The sequence below is a fragment of the Equus quagga genome, chromosome 8 (genome assembly GCF_021613505.1).
Source record: "Equus quagga isolate Etosha38 chromosome 8, UCLA_HA_Equagga_1.0, whole genome shotgun sequence".
NCBI classification, from domain to species: Eukaryota; Metazoa; Chordata; class Mammalia; order Perissodactyla; family Equidae; genus Equus; species Equus quagga.
In genome coordinates, this window is record NC_060274.1 from 115,603,238 (window position 1) to 115,629,937 (window position 26,700).

A 26,700-nucleotide genomic window follows, 5' to 3' on the forward strand; every position below is an offset into this window, starting at 1 on the left:
TGCACAAAACTGATCCCATCGGAATTTGTCTTATCTCCTAGACTGCCAGCTCCATGAAGCCAAGAGTTTTGTCTCTTGCATTCATTCTTATATCTTAGGTATGGTGACTGAATGAGAGTAAGTGATAAATATATTTTTAAATAAATAATTAACTACAAGAATGTATGATTGATTCATGAACATGAATGCATGCTGAACAACTGAATACGTATATAAATAGACTCTGGAATCTGTCCATGAGGATACCATCCAATATTCAAATCTCTAGTTTAAAATGAAATGCTTTAACAGCCTAAGAATTATTCTTTCTGCTTTCTTTTTGAGGCCAGTTCAGTGACTCTCAGTGTCCCAGGAGCACAGGGTGTCCAGGGGCACTACTCCCTGTTTAGTTCCTACTTTTAGGTTTCTCATTCAACTGTGGGGAGACAGCCTAAAATCCACAGATGGCCAGTAGGAGTATAATATATATATAATCCAGTCATCCAAGTGACTTGAAGGAGGCATATTGTTTATATGGTTGGATGTAGAAGAAGCTGCCATGATTGTGTATTCTCATGGTGTGACTAAGAAATTTGCTAAACCTATCTGTCAGATTACTTCCCAGAACAAGGCTTGTTATAGCTCTGTAAGATGATGAAGGTCAGTGAACGTGTATTTGTCCTTTGGGCAAAGCGGATACTTGTCCCAGAGGGTAATTTCTTTTTCTTTTTTTTTTTTTTTTAAAGATTTTTTTATTTTTTCCTTTTTCTCCCCAAAGCCCCCCGGTACGTAGTTGTATATTTTTCGTTGTGGGTCCTTCTAGTTGTGGCATGTGGGACGCTGCCTCAGCGTGGTTTGATGAGCAGTGCCATGTCCGCGCCCAGGATTCGAACCAACGAAACACTGGGCCACCTGCAGCGGAGCGCGCGAACTTAACCACTCGGCCACGGGGCCAGCCCCAGAGGGTAATTTCTTTTTGATCCATTTTGAGCATAACATCTGGGGGAGATTTGGGCATCTGTGTGACAAAATTATTGAAGGTAGTGGCAGAAAGTCCAGGAGCAGGACTATTGCCATAGTCAGACAATTGGAAAGACTAGAGATGAGTGATGACTAGGATACAGAAAAGAGATGGGGCCAAAGTCAATCTGAGAGGCTCAGCAGAGAGAAACCTATAAGACTTCCAGTCAGCTGAACGTGGAATTCAGAGAACGAGAAAGTTGAGAGATTCAGGGATGGCTCTATTAAGACCTGGGCAGAAGCTATTTTATACTAAGTAAATGTTAAAGATTAATTAGAAAACTCTCTAACAAATGTTCTATTTTTTCCCTAAAATGAAAATAATTCATTTAAGTAGAGCAATTCGTAGTTTTATGTGATGGTTATGATGAGTCATTTTAACAATGATCTATGTTATTTTTAAATAGCATAATTGAATAAAATATCATGCTGTTCTCAGTGATTTCATTAGCTACTCCTACTGGAAGGAAGCCAAGCTACTCAGACCCCAGCCCACATCCAAGTTATTACACCTTCCTGGCAGTAGCTTGCCCTAATTAAATATCATTAGGTAACCTACTGAATGTTAGCCCTATAAACTCAGCCTTGTAAAGAGATGTCAGCATCACAGAGGAAGGAACTCTCCACTTGAGATCCAAAAGTAGCAGACAAGTCTCTGGGCTCAGGTGGGTTTAATGCTTCATGAAAGGTAGCATAAACAATTATGAGACCTCTTGGTCATGGATTTTATGACACAGGCAATAACAAATACCATGTGCAATTGGAATGCTGCAGTAATAGAACTAAGCTTAGTAACAGTAGAACCAACAAAGAATAAATGAAAATTTTCTGTTACCTTATCTTTGTCTGTTGGTGTTAACTACACATATATAGATGATTGGCATGCTTCTAAAATGTTTTATCTTTTTTAAACCTATGAAAAATATGTGTATATAGTATATATACACATATATGTATACAAATAAATACATTTCTATATGTCGGGGGGGGGCTTGTGTATGCAGAGTATTTTTTGCATAACATACAAGCAACAATGTTTATCAGTGTTAGCACTTTATCTCTAGGGAGTGGAAGTGAGGACACTACACCAGCACTGAGGAACATGTTGACTTTGCACATGATACTCATCTATGGTATTAGAGCTTTTCATAAAAAGCATGTTCTACTCTTATAACTAAAAAATCCAAATATTTTAAATAAAGTTGACATGTTAAAAAAAAAAAACTGCTGCCCCACATTTTCTAAGACTTGAATATTATGAGGAGTCTAGTAAATAAATTTCAAAATGCTTTAGGCAAAGAAACTGCTTCTAGGTCCAAACAAAAAATAACCACCTGTTGAGTATCTCTCAGTGCAGACAGATCTGCCTAAGCACTGAGGGCAGCTATGACGAAAGGATGGGGGGGGCCACTGGAGATGAGAGGCTTTCCATCAGTCATCACTAATTTCATGGCTGTGTACTCACCAGCTAAATTCTCTGTTTCAGAAATTGTGTTGGTTTTAGGGTATAACCTCTATAGAGGTAATCAGAACTCTTACAGCGAAATTCCCAGCCATGGTGTTTATTCCCTTCTTGGCTTCTGTTCTTTCTCAAGTCCTTGAATGTGATAAAGCACAGCTTAATGGGGTTCTATTTCAGTAAAGGTGGAATACTGGAATATAAGGCTTCAAAAATGACTAACTTTAAGGTTATGTGATGTTGTCTTTTAAGAACACTCCATTTCTCATCCCTCTATCCGCCTAATCTAAAAATGGAATCCCAGAGCAGACAATGCCACCACACAAAGGGCTTTCTTCTAAGCCAAACACAGAGGAAGGTCAGCTTAGTCAGTCACTCTTTGCAATACTGTCTCAGTAGGCTTTGTAGAAAATATTTCTATAGGTATATAGTTTTCAGTCTTTCAAAGCTATGTGGGTTTTCAGACCAGGGCCAGACCATTTGCTTCTATACTCCTGGTGGCCCACTGAAGGGGATACTATAAATGTACGCTGAGTTGGAAACTCCTGGAGCATATGGTCTTAGCTCTTTCTAAAGCCCAGGACTGTCACACGCAGTGATCAATTAAAAATAAAACTGTCGCAGGAGGTAGATTTAAGGTTTAAGCCACTAAATACAGAACTGTTCTGTTCATTTTTGATGTTCTTCTTCTGGAAAGCCCAGGTCCTCGGGGTATTTGCTTTTTCAAAGAGATATTTGCCTTGGTCATATATCACTCCCCATCAATAACGTAGGACTTTAATATTTTTTGTTTTTTGTTTTTTTTTCAGTTTGGAATGATTTCCAAATGTACCAGGACCCCTACAGTAGTCAGTACCTCATCTATTTTCATACCAGGAATTTACTTGTGACTTCAACTGGAGCTATTTGAATTGGCTCAGAGCCACCTGTACCCTAAATTTTCTCTGGGCTGCTTTGAGCATCACAGAGAAATATGAGACAGTAGTTGGTGAAAATAGACTCCTCCATCACACCAATGGCAGCTGGGTAACTGACTGCGTGGTCAAATGTTTGGCTCTATCTGGGGAATGGAAGGCACCATTCAAAGCCAGATTCCAGTCTGTTTTAAGGATTATATTTCTGTCATCACAGCATCTCCTTGACAGTTCCACCAACTGAAAAACTCCCAATAGAAGCCCAGTGATTAAATTCTCCTGGAGCATATTTTTTCCAGCTTCTGGAAACAATCTACTGTACTCCCTCCTTCCCTCACCATAAAACCCAAAAGATAGTTCCATTTCTAAGACTGATATATGGAAATAGATTACTCACAACCAACCCATTCTCCCACAGCTGGAAATAATGCCAACAATTTGGTTTTGGAACGACTAAGGAGAGACTTAGTCCCCATCCACTGAGAGGCTATTCCTACTGAATATAGTATATCACTACCTGTACTTTCAAAATGATATGAGGCCAAATGTGATTCAGAAAAGCAACGCAACATCACTGGACCTTTAAATTAAATGTGGAGAAATGATCATTTATGTTCACATGCAGAAACACTAGGGAAACACTTTGTTTGTGTCTAAGAGCAAAATGTAAGAAAGTTCAGAAGACATCAGTTTTAGTATGAAGCAAAACCCTTGATCACCCACTTTCATTTCTGAACTATACTCAAGTCAAGTAGATATTTTCACCGAAAGTTAGAAGACTTTTTCTCCTGATATTTTAGTTATCAAAGAGTCCCTAATAGAGGTACCCGTAAATACCAACTGATCTGTGGCAGGATTAGAAGTTGCAATTCCACTGCCAGAGAGATATTTCTAGCTAGGCTCCCACAGTGGTCTGCACTAAGAACTTTTTGGTAGGGGAAAATAGAGAAAAGAATATATTAGACTACCCCATACATGAAAAGTGGGGGTATAGTGCTATCAGGTATGACCTTGGAACCTGACAAGTAATAGGTGAGGCATCCATCAAAAAGATCCAGCATCCCAGAAATCTGGTAGTGAAATTCATAAAACAAGCCTCTGTCCTTGGGACCAGCTTACTTGGGGTAATGAAAACCAAAACCTTAGAAGGAAAATCTCAAATGGGCCCCCTCTCACCACTGTACCCAAGAGTATATACCTATTAGCCTCTGTGCAACATTCCAGTGACTGCTTCCTTGCTTAAGTGAGTTATTTTGACATATGTTGCTACTTTTGCTTTTGCTGTTTTATTTCAAGTCGATCAGCCTGCTTTCTATTATCACTCAAAAAAGTCTAGAAGTAAATGCTGTCCTAGTGCTCCATTTCCTGTAACCACAGTTCCCACACATGGTTTTCTGCTCGGTAATTTAAACAGCACTTAAAATTGAGTGGTTCTGCAAACTAGCTACGGGCCTTTGTTTAATCCATTGCTCATCTCTATTGCAGCAAAAGGCAAAGATGGCTACACATAGGCAGTACGGAGCTGTACAAACAGCCCAAGCTGACCCAGTCCTTCATGGCTACTGGCAACAGCCCTGTGACCTGGGCTGCCCCTGGGTTACCTCTCTGAGGTACCTCTGCACACAGACAACTCCCATGCCACCTCACCATACCTCAGAGATATAGCACACAAGTTGACATTATCCATGTGGCACTTCCCAGCTCCTATATAATGAAAAGGGATAGGGGAGGGGAGGAGGCATGCAAAAAGTCACTAAGTAGTCATGGTATATTTAGTCTTGGAAATGGAAGCGGTTTTACAGTTATATTTCTGCAGGACATCCAGAGGGTTTTAAAAGACCTTCAGATAGTCTTGTGGTCTTCAAAGACTGCATGTAAAGAGAACAGATCATATCATATTTTTTCAATTGATGGGTTATCACAGTGGAATTGTGCAGTACAGGGGAAAGATGAATGCAGAGAGGGAGGAGGGAGCAGTGCCATTTATACAAACATCCTTTGAATCTTTAAAATAAATTATACAGGTGAACACAGAAGTTCATGCTACTTGCTGGAAGCAATAAGGACCAAATTTCGTGGAACTCGTATTCCACACATCCAGATATTCTGCCTCATCGTCAGTGGGCTATCTGTTCTCTTGTACATCTTGGGAGCCCTTAAAATTGGTGGCATGGTCTCAGATAGATTCTTGCAGGAGACAGACTTATGGTTTCCATCGGCTTCTTCCAGGGGAGCTGCCCGATCGCTGGGAGGGCACAGGTGATATGCTCGCACAGGTTCTCATCGCCCGTCTATCAGGGTCAAACAGCAGTTTCCAGGTCCTCATGGCCAATGATCTTATAGTTCAGGCGGCTTTCTAAGTAAGCAGCCAAATCTGGGTCTCCAGCCTGCTGTGCTCTGTCTTGAGGTGTCTTGCCCTATAGGTAACAATGAAAAAGAAAGAGACACAAACACTTGGGATGAGACCAAAAAAACCCCCACAAAATTACAAAACAGAGCTGCTCAAAGACTACTCACTAATAAGGATCTTTCCATGTTTACTGTTTTAGAGTTCACAAGACACTTTGAAATCTATCATCTTATAAGAGCATCACATCAAACATGTGAGGCAGGTAACTTCAAGAGAAAGAGATGATCACTTTTGACAGGTGAGGCTTATATCTAAGGAAACGAAGGTTCACAGAGTAACTGAGTGCCCAACAGGAAACTGTGGCATAGTGAGTTTTGGCACTCTGATCCTTTGTGGAAGAAGGCGGATAGAAATCACTGAATAGATAAATAGGGAAGCAGGCATTCTGATTTCTAGTTCGGACTCTTTCTGTTATACTGAACTCTGGGAAGCGACAAGCAGAACCTGAGAGGAAGGAGTGCTCATAAACGACCTTAAAGGGTTTCTTTGTTGGTTTCAAAGACTTCAGTTAAGTTCTCCTCAATTTAGCACTCTCATCTCTCCAAAAAGTAACGTAGTATTACCAGTAATTCCACTACACTAAGATAACCGTTGTAAACCTTCCATCGAGTAATTATTTCACCTTTTCTTATAGCTATATAAATAATTATTTTTATAAAAATAAAACCATACTTTGCTAATATACTGTAATATAACATGATTTTTCACTGAATAATATATCAAACTTTTTAATGTCACTAAATGTTCTTCTACATCATTTTAAATGATCATAAAATTTCTTGCAGCCTACTATAATGCTACATGTATACTTGCATACACACACATGCGTGATATTTTTGAAACGAGGTCGATGAATAGAAGTCAGCAATAAAAGGAGGAAGGGTGTCTATTCTCTTGAATGTTTACAGATATTATTTAACACTCCTGAAACTTCCAGTTTTTGTTCAATGATACTGTTTTATCCATTTAAAAAGTGATATTAAGTTCTAAGGAAAGGGTAGAAGCAGTATCATCATACCAAAGAAATAGCTCCATGTATAAATGCATAAGAGTTTTACAAAAATTATCAAAGACTGCTCATTCTCCATCTCAGCTCTTGCAATGGACAGCGTTGACTTCAATTAAGCTGACTCCTGGTAGCCTAAAAGGGTATGTGGGGTAAAGGATTAAAGGGAAGTAACAATGGCTCTGGACGCTTTCTAAAATTTTACTCACTTGGTTGGGATTCAACATTTAACCACTACGTTAAAGTTCCTATAATAATTTTATTCAACTTGTTTACAGTATTAGTAGACTATCTCATCTTTACATCAATATTAACGAGGTTGGAATTCCTAGCTTCCAAATATTCAGAGAGATGGACTGGGGTGGGCCTTTGAGTCGTTTTTTAAGGAATTGTTCTATCAAGAGAAATTCTTAAGATATTGCATCTCTCCAAAAAATTCCAAGAGAAGATCCAGTCATAATTGTCATATTCTGCTTTCACCTAGCATCAAATTACAGAATGGAAAAATTAAAGGATTCCTGAAAAGGAGGAAGCATAAGTATATTACTACTTCAACTGGTAAGATCTCTAAAACATAATTTTGGGTAAAAAGTGATACAATAGCACATATAGTATGACTTTATCTACTTAAAAAAAATGAGAAAAACAGACATTCACGTGAAGAGAAAGCATTAAAATTTTAATAACATATAGGTCCAGATAGTGGGATTTCTAGCAATTTTTACTTTTGTATTTTTTGCATTGCTAGAGTTTTCTATGTGAGAATACACTATATTTATAATCATAAAATAATAAAGTTATTTGTTTGCATTTTTATAAAAAGTATACACATAACACAAAATAGGAAGAAATCTCAAGGAACATCAAGCCCATTCATCTGATTCAGAAACTCAGATAGATAAAAAAAGAGCAGTGTGCTCAAGGGCCAGGTCACATGTCTAGTCTTTTGTTTGTCCCTCTATTTCATGTTGCTCTTCCCTTTCCTTTTACTGTATTATCTGAATTGAGTGTAAGACCAGCTTTTGTGTAGAAATAAGCTGTAGTCTGAGTGGCCCCAGCAAGGCCGAGACTCTTCCTTAAATCAAAGCCTCCACTGATCCTGTGTCTATGGTTTGTGTTTCTCAATCAGATTACATATCAAAGCATTTGCGTGTAAATATCACCTGGGAAGAATATCACACTGAGCAATCATCTGCCGTTTGAAATCATATACCCAATTAGCTAACCAGACAGGTAACAGACCAGCTGGAAACCAGGACACAGTTTAATGTGTTTGATAGCCCAAGGAGGAATTGAGGCAGCCAGGACTTCAGTCACAGAGCAAGGATCTGGTGGGTTGCAAAGGAGATGCGGATTCATGCAATGCAATATAACTGGCTCAGAAAGGAGAAAAAGGTCCACATAAGAGAAAAAGTTATTTCACGATGGGCACTGCAGTCTGAGAAAACTTCAGGGTGAAAATTGCGTATAAGATGCTCATCACTGAAATAAGTCTAATGGGGTTTAAGTCATATTAGGCTTCCAAGTCATCTGTCTTTTTCTTGCCTACATTCATTGGCCCAAAACTTAGGTTACTCGGTACCTGCTTAACGAAGTCCGCATCTATATATTAGAATTCTTCTCTGCAACCCTCTCCAGTTAAGTGGCTTGTCCTTTCCTGGAGTCTACCTAGGTACTCTAAAACTCTCAGAGTTGATCAGGCTCCTCTGTGGGGTTGATCTGTATTAACTTCTCTCTCTCCCCCAAGGGCTGTAGTCCTAGGTCAAAGTTGCTAAGTTACAACAACTCCTTTACTCCAGCTTTCACTCCTTTCCTTGGCTGTCCTCTGTAAATTGGAACAACTCATGGTGTTGCCTGATTTCCCATCCTGGGAGTGACTGGTAATCACTCATATATGGGGTCAAATAAATCATAGATTTTTAAACTATCCCGGATTAAGTAGCTGAAGGAGAAATCCTAAAGGGTCTTCTCTGTAGCCAGGCCAATGTCTTTTGAACACTGTCCTGACCCCTTCTCCTAGGGCTTTGAACCCCACCTCCCCACAATTTCACTGCTGGCATTCGGCAGGAGGAGAACCCCGAAGTCCCAGCACGTCCAGAAGTTTAGAAAGCCCCATAGGCAAGCACACACCCACCCTTTGTGCTTATACATTTAAACTGCAGTTTCTCTAAATGAAGCACTTTATTTTTTCCTCCTTTTTCCAAAGCCCCAGGCACTTCCATAAGCACAGAAAGGATGCCTTTGCTGTGGGCACAAGTGAAGGCAATGGTGCCGGCGATCCTGCCCAGCGGGAAGATGTTTGCACTTGCTCATCAAGTTACCTTGGAGTCCGTCTTTCTCAGAGATGCTCCTGCGTCCACGAGAAGCTGGCACACAGCCCGGTTCCGCTGGCAGGCAGCCTTGTGCAGTGCAGTCTCACCCCTAAATCAAAGATGAAATGGGAAACCACCCATAAAGGGGATGGGGGTGGGAGTGGGGGTGGCAGGGAGGGGGCCGAGGGTGGCATCCCACCCCTGCTGCTGATGTCCTGTGCTCCTTGGCCTCTTTCCCTATCTGTGCTGAGACCAAGGCTGCAGGGCACATTCTGAGGAGGTGGGCAAGGGGGTATCTAAAAATGCCTTGAGTTAGTCATCAACTAACCATAAAATCTAACTCCAGCCTCTTTTTCAAACACTGTTGGTTAACTAGGCTGACTGCTCCTGTTTTAAACTATTAATGTTTGATTTAGATAATATCTAATGACACTACTAAATAGACTGATGTGCGTAGATGTGTCTGAACATGTGAAGCAATTCTCTCTGTGGATACATCTGGGCAGAGCATGAGGGACACTAGATGAAGTACACAGGGAGCAGCAATGGAGAACCAGACCCTTCAGACACATCACACAGTGATTGGTAGACAACCATCTGACCCTCAGAGGAATGTGTTGTGGGAACTCAACTTCAAAGGCCCAAGCCAACACCCACTCTGCCCTACCTGCTGATTCCACATGAGTGGCAGGTGGAAGGGGAGGGGCAGCCACAGAGGTTATCTGGAGAGTTCAGGAAACAGAGCTCTCCCCTGTAGGCAGCAGGCGTGAAGCCAGCCACTCAGTCGGGGAAGCACAGAAGAAAATGTGGCTATTTTCCCCCCTCTAACAGGCAGCATAGGGAGGAGGATATTCCCATTCTGAGTCAAAAATTGAAAAGATGCTTAATGCCAAACTGTTTCATGGGAAATCAAATAAAGTCCTTAGAGAAGGCAAACTGGGGTAAAGGACAACCTTGCCAATAGGATACGCAGTATGAAGACAAGCTCTCTGTAGCAATGGACAGTTTCTTCCACGTCTAGTAATTCATAGCTAGACGCCTTCTTCCCACTGGTCCTCCATTCTATTCATTCCTACTTTTCCTCCTCCATACCTGCTTAGCCACCCCAGTCCACCCTGCCCATCTTTATCCTTTTTCAAATTTCTTTGAAGTGCTCTAGTGGCTCTATATGGCTTTCAGGGTTAGATGTTTAGCTTTTCTTTGTTCTTATTGGGGGAGTAGTAGCTATTTTGCTGCCCTAGGAATAAGAAAGTTGAAAACAAGCATTGTCAGTCTGGGGACCATCCCAGAGCTGACGACTTTCTCAAAGAGTGTTCTTCATCGGAATCACAGAACATGAAAATGGTTGGAGTTACCATGTTCTCAGTTTTCCAATTGTTGTATATAACTCAGTCCATTCAAGACTCGGCAAAGAGGCTTCATTACACCAAAGGATACCTTAGGGCATTAGGGCTTAATTTTTTCACAAATCCCAGGTGAGAAAGAGTAAATGAAAAGGTAAATATATTTATTTAGACCTCTCATGCACCAGTGCAGAAGGGCCTTGCAAGTAGGAAGTTCTAAATAATGACTAGCAATGACTGTGCATGCAATCATTTATGACACATCATTGATTTTTATTGTGTAACTTTTCATTCAGAAGATTAGTTCTGCACAGTTATAAATACAATTGAAAGTGGACTTTTTATCACTGGAATTAAAATTACCCATTGTATGCCCCATAGACAACATTCTTTTCCTAGATACGTTCTGAAGAAAATAATCTAGACTGTTAAGGAAAGGCAACACTCACGTTTCACTGTCTGCCATATCCAATAACTCGGAAGGTCCTAAATAAGGAGGAAAGCAAGACGCCCATCAAAATTAAGTTAAAAAACTAACCACTAACAAAAAAGTCTATAGTCACAGAATTAAAATGCTTTGGAAAACTGAATAAACAGGAGTCATTTGGTGATAGTGATAATAAGACCACTTCCCCCCTCGCCGCCAAAAAAGAAAGGCTTCTTCTGCCTCCCTGTCACCAATCTCCCGATCACCACCCAATATGTGCAGAATGGGAGCTACAAAAGAATGATAGGGCTCTGCCTTCAAGAAGCTTTCAATCAAGCTGAAGAAATGAAATCAATTGGAGCAGAATCAGTGAGAAATAATTAAGTGGCTACCTTGGGAGAAAGGGACAATCAGGTGGGCTTAAGGATCGTTTCTCACTCTCCAGTGGCAGGTTGGTGGGGATGGGGTCTTATGCAGTCTAATGTTAACGCTACAAGAGATCAGAGATATCATCCAGTCCAATACCCTTATTTTAGAAATAGGGTAAAATTCTATTTTTCATAAAGTTTCCCTTCCAAGACCTGGAAGAAATGTTATGCATAAACGTCAAATGATTATAAAGGCTTCATTAGGAAGTGAAAAGTTGTTCTGTGAGTTTGTGCATTCACAGTGTTTTATTTGTTCACTAATTCATTCATTCAATCTGCAAAAACTGCTTGGCATGTCCACCTTTCTACCTTCTGCCCCACTGCTTTTCTCCCAACTCTCCCTGCAACTCCTTCCCCTATTTAGCCTGCACGTATCAGATAAGACACATTTCTTCCATAAAGCCCCCGATGACCGCACTCCTAATATTGCATTAAATGTCCTGCCTATGTACTCCCTCACTTCTGTACTAACCCTATGTCCTATAATTGGGAGGGTAATATAATTTAATCATCCAAATTGAGACTATTCCAGACAAGTGGGGTATATGATCACCTTACTGATCCTGACATTTAAACCATATTAATATCACCTTCTGATGTGTTACTCTGCACAGTGAGACTCTGGAAAACTCCCTGAAGTTGTGGCCCATGCCTTGTCTGCCACTGTGTCCTTCCTTTGTGCCTGGCATAGAGCCTGGTGCCAAGCAGATGCTTAAATGTCTGGTTGAATGAATGGATGTACTTGGAAGTGCCAAACACAGTTTTAGGTATTGAACATTCTAGTCTTAGAAATATGATCCTATTGATTTTCTCTCTACATTGTTGGATATCATTATCATTGAAAATTTACTTATGTGATTACTTATTACATAAGAAGAAAAAATGGCAGAAGAGGTTAGGACTTTCCAATCATGAACATCACTGGCCGAGAAGATGACTGAGATGTTATGGGACCTTCACAATCCTCCCAGTCACCCAAGAGCTAAATCATCATCTTTGCCTGCTCTCTTTCACATCTAGTCATCAAGGCAGGTTAATCTTCCTTTGCAGTGTCTGTCCTATTTGTCTCTCCTGTTTGTCCTATTTGACAAATAGGCCTCCTAGGAGGTCTCTGCCTGGAACATAATTAACATGTGGAAAAATCAAAAGGTCTTACGTCATTTGGATTTCCAGGTTTCCACTTCATCACATTTCTTACTTAGCCCTGAGTATTTAAACATTGAAGTTCACAGTCTTTCACTTGGAGCCACCCTCCCTCAATTTGTTTCCAAGGTTCCATTTTTTTCACACAAGCTAAACTGGTAACTGCACCATCACCCAAATATTTCTCAGGCTCTCTCAGCTCTAAAAGCTCGTTCTTCCCACTCTCCCTATCCAGAACAGCCTTCCCCTTTCTAGCCACATTCTCAAATCTTTCACATTCTTTAAAGCTCAGTCTGTGACGATGTCCTCTGAAAAGAACACCTTTGACAGAAGGACTCTATCCCTTCTCGGAACTCCCATAACTCTGACTGGGTTCTCCCCTTGTACCATGTATTTTCTTTTCATTTGTAAGCCTTGTCTCCTTAAACAAATTATTGTAAATCCCTTGAGCATAAGAATACTTTTATTTTTCATATCCCTCTCGCATCTACCTTATATTAAGGATTCAACAAAGATTTAACTCACTTATTTTTGTTCCTCAGTTCTGTGGTTCTAAGGAAATATGAATGATAATCCCCCCCCCCCAACACACCCCCAAAGAAGTGCAAAGCAGTCTAGTGCGATCCTGCAGAGTGAGGGTTCTGGAGCTGTACCTCCTCTGCTCAAAATTCCAGCTTGAACTGCCATTGACTAGATCTTGGGCAAGTTCATTTAATCTCTCAGTCCCTTGATTATTGCATATGTAAAGTAAGATTGATAATATTTATCACACAGGATTTTTGTGCGGTTTCATAAGTTAATAGAAGTTACGTGCTTAAAACAGTGGCTGGCATACTACACGCAATGTCTAAAGTTTTAGATATTATTAAGTGTTTTACTCTCTGCATAATACAGCAGGGTACACGAAGTCAAGATGTTGGAACATCAGCGAAGGAAGCAGATGTAAAAGGACCACTTCACTCCCACTTACATTTGAAGCCACTTGTTGACTCAAATTATATGTCCCAAGAACCAAGTACTCCAGGCCTATTCAATTGCTGACAGGGCCTTCTCCACAGGTCAGGAGCAAGAAGGCTCACAGTGCCCAGCAGTCCTCTTAAAAAGATACTGTCACCTTCAGTGAATCTTTTGAGCCATTCATTTTGAAAGGAATCCCATGAACGTGAGCAGCCCAGCCTCACTAGTAGTCTGTAGCCATCATTATTGCTAATTGCACAAATATTTAGGCAAGAGATGCTTTGTCTCCTCTTCTTCTTTATTGAGCACTGTTATTAGGAGCTGCACCCATGGCGGGTCCATGGACTCAGGGGTCCAAACTTCCATGCAAGTGAGGGGACACTGAAGCAGTTCAATCGGTGCTAAAATGCCAATTGTTTGACACTCTGAAGTGGAGACAAGGAAGAGAAAGGGCGTTGCTCCTCAAATTTCTGACCAGAATCACTATAAATGCAGCCAACCCAGAACAATTCCAGGGCTGATTATCCAATTCATGAGGCAGGCATGTCTATAGTCACTATCATTTCCTCTTTCTCTTCCTTTAACCCTCTGCAGCTGACAGAGGTGAGAGAGAGAGATGCTGAGACTAAAACCAGACACTTTTGCTCTTAATTAATATCTACAGAAACTCCAGTTAAAGCTTTCAGGAATAGCTCTGGAATGATGGGCTTAACCCAAACTTTCCTTATCTTCCCATCAACTCACATCATCACAAAATAGCAGAACATTTTGAACACTGGCAGGCCAAGAGCCAACGAAGAGGGAAGGGTGGCAGCTAGCCGCTCATGGATAGCAGTAGGGAGCTATTTTTAATAGTACAGGAACATGTTCTAATAATTTTTTTAACCTGCCTTAAAATAAGCATGTTTGCATAGTGCTAGCAAGAAGTGGGCTACAGAGGAGGAAACAAGAAGAGGAGTGTGTGCCGAATGCAGCCTAAGACAAGTCTGTAGTTTCCCCCCCTATTTGTACTTTCAGTGACCCATTGGGAGCTCTTTTTAATAGTGCATCATACTGTTTAACAGTACCCTGTGAGGATTAGTAGCATCTGTGTAAGATTGTTTATTGGGGGAGAGAAGGGAGTTGGCCAGAGAAACAAAAATAATTAACAAAGACCACAAAAATTCTCTTGAAGGAAAAAAGTCTAAAGAATAGCATTTATGATTTTGGGAAAGTTAGTTTGAGTCTCACTAATAAGGGCAAGAACAGGAGAAAGAGAGAAAAAATAAAGATGACGGGGGGCTGGCCCCATGGCCGAGTGGTTGGGTTTGTGCGCTCCACCTCAGCGGCCCAGGGTTTTGCTGGTTCAGATCCTGGGCACGGTCATGGCACCGCTCATCAGGTCATGCTGAGGTGGCATCCCATGTGCCACAACTGGAAGGGCACACAACTAAAAGTACACAACTATGTGCTGGGGGGGGCTTTGGGGAGAAAAAGGAAAAACAAAATCTTTAAAAAAAAAATAAAGATGATGGAATTCTTTTGATATATATCCATGGTGAACATCTGGGTTTGGGGCTTATTTTACATTTAACATATATATATGTTCTGATTGGAGGTACTATGCCATCTCCCCTAAGGAATACCATTAAATTGTCAGCAGTGACCTCACAATCGTTCCCTGAACGTAAAAGGAAGTCTTGGCTCTCTGTCCCACACAGGGGTTACAACAATGTCCACACTCCACCCTGCAGCTGACCTGCACCAGAAAACAACTGTTAAATCCTACTCAAGGGACAGGTGCAAATGTCTCCACGAAACTTTCAGAGGAAGCTGATCACTGCCCTTCCACAGCCCTGCACCAGTCGTCACTGGAACCCTGCATACAATACTCACGTTGAACCACCCTGCTTTATGGTTGTTTAGCCGTGTTTCATTTCCCTTGCTGGGTTTTAGGAATATGGAGGGCAGAGCCCATATCTTATGTTGTGCACGAGTTTTGAGAAGTAACCTAACTTCACTCTGCTTCAGTTTTTACCACCTGTCAAATAGAGATCAGAGAATGTACTATGTAGGGTTGTTGTAAGAGTGAGACGTGTTAATACACATAAAGCATTTAGAACAATAAAGGTTAGCAGTGATTATTACTATAACTTTTTCTCAAAAGCACGTAGGACAGAATTAAATTCCTTTAATGAATTTAAGATTTTAAAGTCAAGGTGGATCCCAGCCAATACCATATTTTTTCTGAGAAAGATCCATAAAAGGAACATGGTTTCAAGAGACTGTACTATATGGCAAATGGTCTGAAAAATAAGGGGATGTACACACCAGTATTTGCGTGAAGGCCAGGGAATACAAAAGAAAGGAAGCAAAAGCTTCACAAATCTCTCGACCTGAGAAAGCGAACACGTAGTCAGTAGTCAAGACTTCCAAATGGCAGGTCTGCTGCCCAGTGCTTGCTCCCGAGGCTCTTCCATTGGATACCCCAGTTCTTGCTGGTGCAATTTTATCATCAATATTGTACTTGTATTATATATGATGTGTCTTTTGTCACATGTCTCCTTTAATTTGCTTCCCACACCAAGGCATCCAAATCCCCTTTGCCGTTCCTTCCACCTCCCCGTGGCCTCTCTCTCTCCAGACCTCATTTCCCATTAGTCTCCCTGACGCTGCCAACAGACCATTCCAAATCCTCCTCTGCTCCAGGACAAAAGCTGCACAGATGTGGGGAGAGCTGGCACTGGGAACTCGCACAGCACCGTCATCCTGTCCCAGCGGGATGGTGGTCGTTTCTCTCGGGGACCAGAGGCAGAAAGGGGGTGAGGGGGGTAAAAAAAAAAAGAAAAGAAAGACTGAAAGCAGAAAAAGAGGGAAGACAAAATAAGCCATTGAAATCAAAAAGGAAATGCATGAGTGAGATTTCTATCAGGAAACACGGTAGGGGGCAAAGGGGTAGGAGTGGAGAGAATAAAAACAAAAGAGCAAAATGTGCAGGGTGGTAAAAGACCAAAACAACACAAAAGTCTCTGGGAGGGGTAAATGAGGGAGGAGGGAGTGGGTGAAAAACATGGTTGAAAGGAGCTGAAAAGCAGGAACCACTGGGGGGATCTCGGCTGGAATCCCTCCGCGTCCTCCCCTCTCCACCCTGTCCCCACGGAATTGTTAGCTGTCTTCCTCCTCCATTCTCTTTTCAAACCTCCAAATACCCAAACTCCCGTTTTTCATAAAGGAAAACAGCATGTTGCGTAGTTGAGAGAAAAAGTCCCAAAGAAGATGCAGGATGAAAAAACTTCAAGCCTCCTGTGGCTTTTCAGAACATACCACACATCTCATGCCCCCAGCCCCCTAGCCTGGTTCTAAAAGAGCCCTTAGAAGAGAAATACATTGCTGAATGTGGTGTCTGGGAGAATAACTAATGTCTCACGACTCCTGTTCAGGAGGTGTCCTCCTGATTGCCCACCCCACTGCTCACCATAAATAACCAGTGAAGAAGAGGGTAAGGGGGTGTGACTGGGGGGTGGTGATCCTTGAGTAAGGACACAAGCCACATACCATTTCAGTCAACCACCTTGGAAGGGGCATGCTGATTTCTCAGAATCCTTGTCCTTAAAAGCATCTTTACAATCAGGTCTAGGAACAGTTTCTAGCATTTATATAACATGAAGCCACAGGAAAGACAAATTAAAAAAAATTAAAAATTACAAAGAGATCTGCAGCATTCCAGATTGGGAAGGCTGTCCCTCTCAATCTTTGGCAGAGTATAAATTTTTCTTTATTTTTTTTCACTTATTTATTTCATTTCCAAACTGATGAGACCTATCTCCTGCAAATCTGGCGCTAAATTAATAAACACAGAGCCACAGTCTGGTATGCATCCTCAAATCTCAGCCTCACGGAGGCCTCTTGGGGGAGGCTATTTTCCTTGTCAGACCAGGGAAACGCCAGAGCCATCATCATTATTAAATTAGGAGAGACTACTTCACTGAGCAGAGGTCACATTCAGGAGATTAGAGAGTAGAGAAAGGGTCACATTTTTCATATACTTGTCCCTGACTTCAAGAAGACTATAATTTAAAGGGGTTTCTATGATTTAAAAGAGATGAATGGTTCTGTGAAGATAGTTTTCAATCCCCAAATGCACAGGTTAATATAAATGGTATCAGCAACCAAAGATATTAAGACAAACAAACAACAATCAAAATGGCTGAGTGAAGTGCTTCACTCTTAAGGATTCTAGTGAATCAGTGTGCTTACGTGAAAAGATTTTACATCCACATTCCTGAATAAGTAGAAATAATGAGATCGATGTTAAGAATGAAATTGGCAATGCCTATCAGATTGATAAATACTAATTTCAATAAAAATCAACTGCCATTTAGTTTCCGTTATTTGACTATAGTAGTAAAAAGTTAAAAATTGCCATCCATCAAAAATACAGTGATCTTTGGACTGTAGAGCATAATAAGATTTTATTTTCAAACAGAAGAGATGGCTTGTGCTTCGCTCCCTCCACAGCCTTTCTCTCACGTATCTACTGGCCACAGCGGAGATCCCGGCAAGGCTCGGAGGGTATAGGATGCCTCCTGTGACCATGGGAACTGTTTGCCTGTGAGTGAAAGGGAGGTGATTACAGAAATCTCAAGTTTTTTCTTGTTAGCATAAATATTAAGCCAAAGAATTTACAAAATATAACCTGAAAAACTGGAAAAATAAGCACCCTCTCCCCAAGAAATTAACAAATTCCTTTGTGTCCTTCAGTTTTCACAGAGAGTGCTGTACTGTGTGATTTGCTCTTTGCAAAAGACACTGGGGATCGAAGAGAAACTAGCTTAGTATTGGAATGTCAGGCTTTGGTCAAAGCAGTAAGAGACTCATGTGCCAGCTGGATTTCACGCCAGGCAAAGTATGTGTACAGTTGGGGTTAGAAACGCCAACCCCTGTGAACTTGGGTTCCAGGGGCTTTTAGAGGCCCTATTATTTAAGGCAGTGGAAAAAGAAGTCTTGGGGAAGTGAAAATCGGCACTGTCAGAGTAATGTCATCTTACGCCTCATCACTCATGCTCCTGGGGAGACTCAACTGAGATAAGGGGTTTTGGTTTTCTTTTTAGTAACAGCATATCTCAAATATTGCATGAGACATACTTATGCTAAGGGGGGAAACTGTTATTGTTAAAGAACTTGCAAAGTTAAGGAATTGTTGTTGCTAAGCAACCTTAGGATTCAGAACCAAAGGTAAACAGGGAAGCAGAGCTCCAGGGGATTCCAGGTGAGTCAGTAGTGCAGGATGTTGAGAAAGTAGGGTTATTATTTTCAGCTGAAGAAGATGATGAGTAAGGGAGGGTGGTAGATTAAATACAGCCACAGATTATTTGCAGCTCCTTCTGTGAAGCGGTGGGGTCTACTTCCCCATCCCTTGGGTCAGGGCTGGCCCTGTGACTTGTTTTAGCTAACATAATGCCACAGAGATGATGCAGAACCTTCCAGCCTGGCTCAAGAATGTCTAGAAGTTTCCATTCTCACCTTCCTGGAACTCTAGGACCATCATGCTGTGAAGAAGCCTGGGATGAAAGACCAGGTGTAGAGAAAAGCTCAGGCATCCAGGCCATTCCAGCTGTCTGAGCTGAGAGTACCAAACACGTGAGAGAGTCCATAAATACAGACTCAGTCAACATTGCAGCTCACTGCAGCCTCCTGAGTGAGCCCAAGTGAGACATCAACTGATAACTGACACAGAGAGGATCCTAGGACTAGGAGGGGGAAACCAGTTCTTCAGGAAAGGTAAAGAAAGAGAGAAGGAGAGAGGATTCCTGGATTATGTCATCACTTAAATAGATGGCCAGTGCCTCACTTGGCTCCAGAGTAGGTATGTGGGTACCGAACAGCCTAAGGCATGCAAGCAGGAATTCAGTCTCACTGGGTAAACGGCAAACTAGAGAGAAAGGATTGAGGATGAAGAAGATAGCAACCAGGAGTACTTTAAACCTGAGCTAAAGGCAAATAAAGTAACAGTACATATCTAAAGCTCGCCTGAATTTTGTGCAGTAGAAATCCTGAGATCTTGTCTATTAAGGGAAAAATAACCATAGAAGCTTTACAACTTTATGCATCATCCGTGGGGTTGAGTTCTCACATTTGGTTCTGCCTCTCAACAACTGAGTTTTTTTTTGGTGGAAGCAGCAAGCAGAAATTATGCCACCATTGTTTTTGTAAGTCTTGCCCAAAGAGGAATGCTTTAATCGCAGGGGGTAGAATGGTCAGGGGAGTAGGAGATGGAAGGGTGCACACCCCAGACACAGCACCAAGAATACAACTTACCTACCTAGGCTTTCCAGTGCAGCCAGGCTTGGGGTTATCCAACCCAGGCTACAAAGGGGAAAGAAATCCTCTAAAGAGCATCAGCCTACTTTAGCACACTTTTCTTTTCCTAAACCACTCTTTCCACCATAATTCAGGCCAAAGGTTCAAGCAAACGCTTCATGGTGACAAGATATTAAAGAGAAAGCAAGGTGAGTCAAATAGGACTGACAGTCTAACACCTACCTCACAAGGTCCTTGTAAAGATTAAATGATAAGATGAGGTTAGTATAAGATCTGGCATATACCGCGTGCTTGATAAATGGCAGCTATGTTAACTACTTGTGGCTTTACAATAGGACTTAGACATCTATATACAACTATTGTAAATTTAGTTATACATAAGATTATATTTTTTCTTTAGCCTTCAAAACAGTCACTGTATTTTATTTTCATGCATGCATGTATGTGTGTGTGTGTGTGTGTGTGTGTGTGTGTGTGTGTGTTGGTCTATCACAGGTGGTTCCTGTTAGGCACTCCACAAATATTTGTTGAATGATTGAATGAATGAATGAATGAATGGAATAAGACATGTTTGCTGAATTGACGAAAAAGAAGAGCAAAAAGGTATGTGAATGCCTACTAATATGCTCAGTATTTATCGCCTGAATTTGGATGCAAAGCCAGTAGGCCACAGGTTCACTACTGGGGCTCACAGAACATCTTCCAGGATCTCTGTGTACCTACATCCAGCAGAGCTAGAGACTGTTCCACTCCTTCCTCAAAAAAAGCCAAGCCAGGCAGATGTCTTTCCCTTTACTCTTCTTTTTTATTCTAGCAACACTATAGTAAGCATGAGAAGCTGAAAGTAACGGTCAAGATTTGGTATTCATCACATGTGTTTACGCCTCTCAAGGACTATTAGAGGAAGATGCTAAAGTACATGCTACTTCCAGCAAAGGATCTAACGTCAAATTAGAAATGTAGTTCAGAAGCTGCCTAGAGGGTGAGCATGGCCTGTGACAGAGGACACGAGAGGACCAAATATTCTCAAAGGGAATAAAGTGTCTTGAGTTAAAAAAGATGAATGACATTCAAACAGCAAAAAAACGAGAAACTAGAAAGATGGAAAAAAATATGCTCATTAATCTTCAGAATGATCAGCTACGAGTATGGATTAGGTACCTGGTCCCAAAATCAATTAACTTCCCAAAACATAAAAGTTCTTCCCAAAACAATGAAGCTCATTATGCCAGGCTGGATTTTTTTTTGTCTTTTATTTTTTAATTAATTGGCCCAAAAAATACCCTACAAAGACCTTGACATGAAAATCATTTCTATCAATTGCTTGGTTAAGGTGACTCATAAGCATCAGTGGTCTGCAATCCTAGCTGCCTCAAATAAACAGGGAGAGTCAGCTAAAAGTTGGAGAGCATTTCCACCATTCTGAAGACAGCCTGGATGAAAGTCAACTTAGAAAATGCAACCTATTTCATGGATAAGTGATCCCTGGCTCACTGTGCCTACTCACCGTGGTCAAGGATGTACTTCACGATCTCTCCATTGCCGGTTTTAGCTGCGTAGTGAAGGAGTGAACAGTGGTCTGGTCCCTGAATTAGCAGACTGCCTCCATTTTTATAGCTTTCTATTAGCTGAAAAAGAGACATATGAAAAGATGCTCAGGTAGAGTCAAGAACAAGGAAAATAGCTAACCTGTGATAAAATAAGAGTAACATACCAAACCACAAATGTTTCTAGCCTCAGAGCACACAGAGAAAAAAAGTCAAAGAGATGAAGTAACAATCCTGGATTGCGTTATCACCCAAATAGATGGCCAGTGTCTCACCTAACTCCAGAGAGGGTATGTGGGTATTGAACAGCCTAAGGAACCTGAAACATGCTGAGTTACTTCTTTCTTTTCTGTTTTTTGTCTTCTCTTTTTCTTTTCTGGGCACTGGTCTCTGTCCCAAGGGAGTAAAGGATGGAGAAGAGAATAAAGCTTCCTGATGTTGGCTCAGTATTTTCAAGTGAGAGAAGAGTTAAGGCCGTTGGCAGGAAGAGCTTGGTATCTGGGAGTTAAGCTCCTTTCCTGTCCTTTAGTGTTTGTTCAATCTCTCATGAACCTAGCTACCAAATATAGAAGCTGCTTCCCCTTTTCCTGCATGAGATCACTGCACACATGCATACAGCATACACACCCATACACATACGACTCCCTTCTCCATCCAGACCCACAGCCCAGCCTGCATGCTTTCTGTTAATCATCCAACACATACCCAACAAGGTCAGAGATGATCTGCAAGATGAGAACCAAAAGGATTCAGAGGACATAGTAGAAACCCAAAATACCAAAATATGAGAATAGGTTTTTGCAGCCTGAGATTAAGGTGTCTAAATGAGGATATTGTTTAAGTTCATGAAATTCTGAACATTATAGAAAGCGTGAGTGAGTCCCTGTTCTCCTAATTTCAATATATCAGAACAAGAAGAGTCTTTCTGGAGCTTCTAAAAGGTAGTTTTAGGAGAAATAATAATCAAATAACCCAGCAGGTAATAAGCGAAAGGAATGTGTTCTACCACCAAGAAGTTAGATGGCACAACATTACTTAAAAAGTCAAACATCTCCTGAGGTCAAAGAGTAAACTTATAGTTCATGTTTTCACTCAAATGCAACCACAGAACTGCCATGTGCCAGATGCCAGGGAAACAAAGATGAATATAATTCAGTCACTGGCCTCAAAGACCTCACAGTCCATGGGGGAGACAGCTGTATGAAGAAATAGACAGTAATGGAGAGGAACATGATGAGTTTATTGTAACACACTAGGAAGGCATAAAGCAGGGAATGGAAAGAGTCATGGAAGCCTTCCTAGAAAAGAGATCAAAAAGCAGCAGTTGAATGAAGGTAAGGAACACATGGGGACGTTCATCCCTAAACTGTGGGGCAATAGAAGAGGAAGACGTCACTAACGGTTTCTCACAAAAATCTAAGTGAATCCTGTTCTGTTCAACTGTATTGTCTCACAATGACACTCTCTTTGTGGGCAGAGCTGTGAAGGATTGGGGTGCGACAAAGCCACAGAGACCTGAGCCATCAGCTGCCTTGACTCTGCCTGCCTGTGGAGTTTTTAGACACTGAACACTAAGTTAGTCTGTGGGCCTCTTATGCAGCCCAAATGTGCAGTGGATAGTATTGAGAGCCCCCACGCTGTGGTGGCTCCTCGGTCTTCTGTTCTCTGCTCACTTGCTCGCATGCTCTCTCATGCTCTCTCACTCCCTCTCTCTCTCTCCCCCTCATACAAACACACACACACACACACAACCAGTTTAGTATTTAATCTTTATTGTACTTTCTACATGGAAGATAGAAATGAATGAAGATTGAGAAGAAAGAAAAGGGAAGAAAATTACTTAGGAAGGAAAAGAAGGAAAAAGCGTGAAAAAGAAAAACTGAAGCCCCTATATTTCATCTCTCAGTAAATATGGTATTAAGCCATTTCTTAGCCATTTAGGAAATAATTATAACAGAGCATGTAATATCATAACTGGCCGGATACAGTGATTTCCCATATCTCAAATAATTCTATATTAAGTACAAAAAAAGTGTGATAATGCACTCAGGACCTGGAAAATCTGTTTGCTGGACTTAAAGCATATACAAAATAAAATGAAAAGATTTCAAGTGTATGGTAGTTCACAACATTTTCTGGCTTAGAAGCTCTGCAAGGGCAGGGATCAGGTCTTACGCATGTCTTCATTTCCCATAGAATCTAGTGTAAGACCTTGTAGGGAGATAGGATAGTATCAGTTTAATCCACTGCTGGGAAATGGCATGGAACTCATAGCTATACTACTCAGAGAGCACTGTTCTCTCGTGGGTAACAATTCCTAGTAACACTATGATCTGGACAGTGGCACAGGGATCATTTCCAGGAATGTGAGTCTAAACATGGCAGTTTATCGAGACGTTTGCAACATTCTCACGTTTTGTTTTCTGCTAGTAACCTGTTGAAAATGTTACACAGACACTCCTCAGTTTATTCAACAGATATTCTTCAAAAGAAGTTGTCTACAAGGTAGTGCTTCTCAGCTTTAAGTCTTTTGGTTTCTCGATCTGCAATGGCACCATACTACATAGGCTGATGAGTAAGACATAGCCTCTGCCCCTAGGCAGTTGCCTATATTATAGAGGAGATCAATGCCAGTGTGGGCTATACAGGGATACACGGGCAGTCAAAAGTCCTGATGCCTGAAAATGATAAGGGACCAGATATAGCTTTTAGAATACTCACAGACTGTATTATACTTTATAACAAATATGCGTCTCTCCACTCTGTTTAGCTATTAAAAAAACACAGACTAACACTATAATGATATTAATGAAATAGCACTCTAGAGTGTAACAGGAACGGTCTCAAGAGCTTTACAGATATTATTACATTCAATCCTCACAACAAACCAGAGAGAGGGGGCAATATTATTATTCCATTATACAGATGAAGAAACTGAGGCAGGGAGAGAATTAAATAATTATACAAAGGCACGCATACAGCGAATGGCAGAGCCAAGATCTGAACGCAGGCAGTCTGAAGTGAATATTTATATTCACTCTAGAGGCAGCGACCACTTCCTTCCCTCTTAATGAAGTTCACCAGAAAACATAAGCACAAATTAAAATGTTCAACATGGATCAGATAGAGTATCTTCTTCGGTTAACTGCGATTTCCAAAGTACAAAACTGTAAGAATGTTGGAAGAGGTATGCTCTGGCCTGGAGAATGCATTTCTGGGTGTTGTCCAGGTCCTTCTTATAGATGCATTCATTTCAAGACCTGTCTGAAAGGCAACCTTTAAACTTTTCAAATATCAACTTCTAGAGAGCTGGAACCCTGGGCACTGTGTGCACTACATCCCGAAGATGTGTAGTCCATTTTAACTTATCACGGCAAATAGCATGGTGCCCTTGCACAAACCCTTTGCTGTTAGGAAATGTGGAGATGCTGTGAAGACTCCTCTCAACCTCTCTGCTCAATTCTCAAAAGAACATCCTTCCTCTTTCCACTCAGCCAGCACAGGCAGGGGGATGATAAATGATATACGGGATCATGAAAATTTGGTGAGAAAGGATGTTGATTTAAAGTTCTGTAAAGAATCACCAGAAGTTTTGGTAGGAAGATATCTTACCTTCATAAGATCACCAGCTATTACTGCCTGCAAAATTGCTGTGAAAGACAAAAGAGAGATGTCCCATTAGTAGAAGACCCTCTCATTAAAATCTTACAAAGGGCTGGATCCATATTTTGGAGAAATAGTCTACATTTGGGGCAGGAACCAGGGAAGGAGAAGCATGCCAAAGGTTGAATCTTGGTAAACACTCTAAGGCTTCCTCTTCAGCCCTGCCCTACACAGGGACCCACCCCATCCATTATGCTAGAGTCTTCCTGAGCCCCCTCTAGCCCTGGCACAGCAAAGTGAACATGTAATTTGGACTCACACAGATTGGGTTCAAATCTTATCTCTGCCACAAGCTGTGGAACACTGGGCAAATCGTTTAACCTCTCTGAGCCTCAGAGTCCACATCTGTAAAATAGCAAGTCTAAATCTTATAGGAGAGTTGAAAGGATTACTTAAATCCTATAAATGTTCCTAACTCATCCACTAAGGCAGAGTGGGTGCCAAATTATGATTATTCTTGCTCCTTTCTCTCCAGTTTCTTCTACTTTATCCTCTTGGAGTTCAAGTAATCACCAGTAATTTTGTTTGTGTGTTTTGTAATGATAAATAAATACCCACTGCTATGGAAATGAAGAGGACCAGAGACAGTGAAGAGGAAACAAGTATATTTTAGTTATATTTTGAAGAAAACAACCATGTGTTTAGCATCAAATTCATCAGTGACTTTTATGGAAGGAACTCTAAAAGTCTTAGATAACCTAAACTAATTGTAAAACTATCTAGCCTTAGGGAGAAAAAAACAGAAGTGCATGTGCATGTCACGTAGGGTGTAGAAGAATGAGAAAATATGACTGACAAAAGGGAAAAGTATATATGAGTGTCTAATGCAATTATGATTCCTAAAGGGAACATTTGCATTTGAGTAGAAATAGTCCCTTCAGAAAATAAACACCTAGATTCTAAAACTACTCAAAAAGCATATCATTTTAAGGCTTTAACGTCACAAAAATTTGAAAGAAAATAATTTAAATTTACTTTTCAAAGTGTCATTTTGCTCTTCTTGTTTGAGTAGTGTCTCATATAGAGTTAGCCAAAAATGTAGTATCACACATCAAAGCACTTGGAGCCCCTGGCTGTCACGGAATGAAGCTCTCAAATCTTTTATATTGAGCATTGATGAGTCCTGGGTCACTAGGCGCAAAGGACCACAGGCATGTTAAACTCATTCATTGGCCCAGGGCTGAGTGCCTTCCCTCTGACCAAAGCAGAGGCCTTGAAAAACTGTGGAAATGATGATGCCTACTTAAGCACAAGAGGAAGAAGGATGCAGGAAGAAGAAAAGAATGGAGAAAAAAGGTGAACAGGAAAGAGAAGGAAGACTGTTTCCTTTCCTTAACAAGCTGTAAGAAATATACTCTTTTCCTCTCCCTATGGTTCCTACCACAATGCTTGGCACATTGTTGATGCACAACAATTAGTTGCTGAACTGAGTGAAAAGAAAGCAAAAAGAGAAGTACAAAGGGGAGAGAGAAAAAAATAACAGTAAGGGAAGTAATAAAATGTTATGTGTCAAAAGAACCTAAGGAAACGTGTCTCTCACTCTTCATGTTATAGATGGGGACACTGGAGTTGAGAGTAAAGTCACTCTCTTGGGGCACAGAGAGTAGTGGTCCAATCATCACCATGCTGGTCTCTGTGTCCAGTCCAAGCCTCTGTCCAGTGCCCTCTGTGAGCTGACCATAGAGAGCTCTACTAGGCTCTATGAGGCCTACAGAAAACAGAAGAAAATTCTCTCTAGGTTGTCAGGTTACAGTGTTGTGAAAAGGTATGGGATTGGAGTCTAGTTCTAATC

General features: G+C 41.1%; 1 protein-coding gene across 2 annotated transcripts in view; it reads right to left on the reverse strand.

Moving 5' to 3' along the window:
- Positions 1-5,076: 5,076 nt before the first annotated feature.
- DGKI (diacylglycerol kinase iota) overlaps positions 5,077-26,700 on the reverse strand; it is a 424,575-nt gene continuing 402,951 nt past the window's right edge. The window contains exons 29-33 of one of the 2 annotated variants that reach the window (XM_046669970.1): positions 24,858-24,895; positions 21,206-21,326; positions 10,893-10,929; positions 9,110-9,209; positions 5,077-5,789 (exon numbers count right to left, since the gene is read on the reverse strand). In XM_046669970.1, coding sequence (XP_046525926.1) covers positions 5,673-5,789; positions 9,110-9,209; positions 10,893-10,929; positions 21,206-21,326; positions 24,858-24,895 — 413 coding nt within the window. In that variant the 3' untranslated portion in view covers positions 5,077-5,672. Of the gene's footprint in view, positions 5,790-9,109; positions 9,210-10,892; positions 10,930-21,205; positions 21,327-24,857; positions 24,896-26,700 lie in introns of those variants that run through there. The other variant, XM_046669971.1, reaches the window with a different exon arrangement.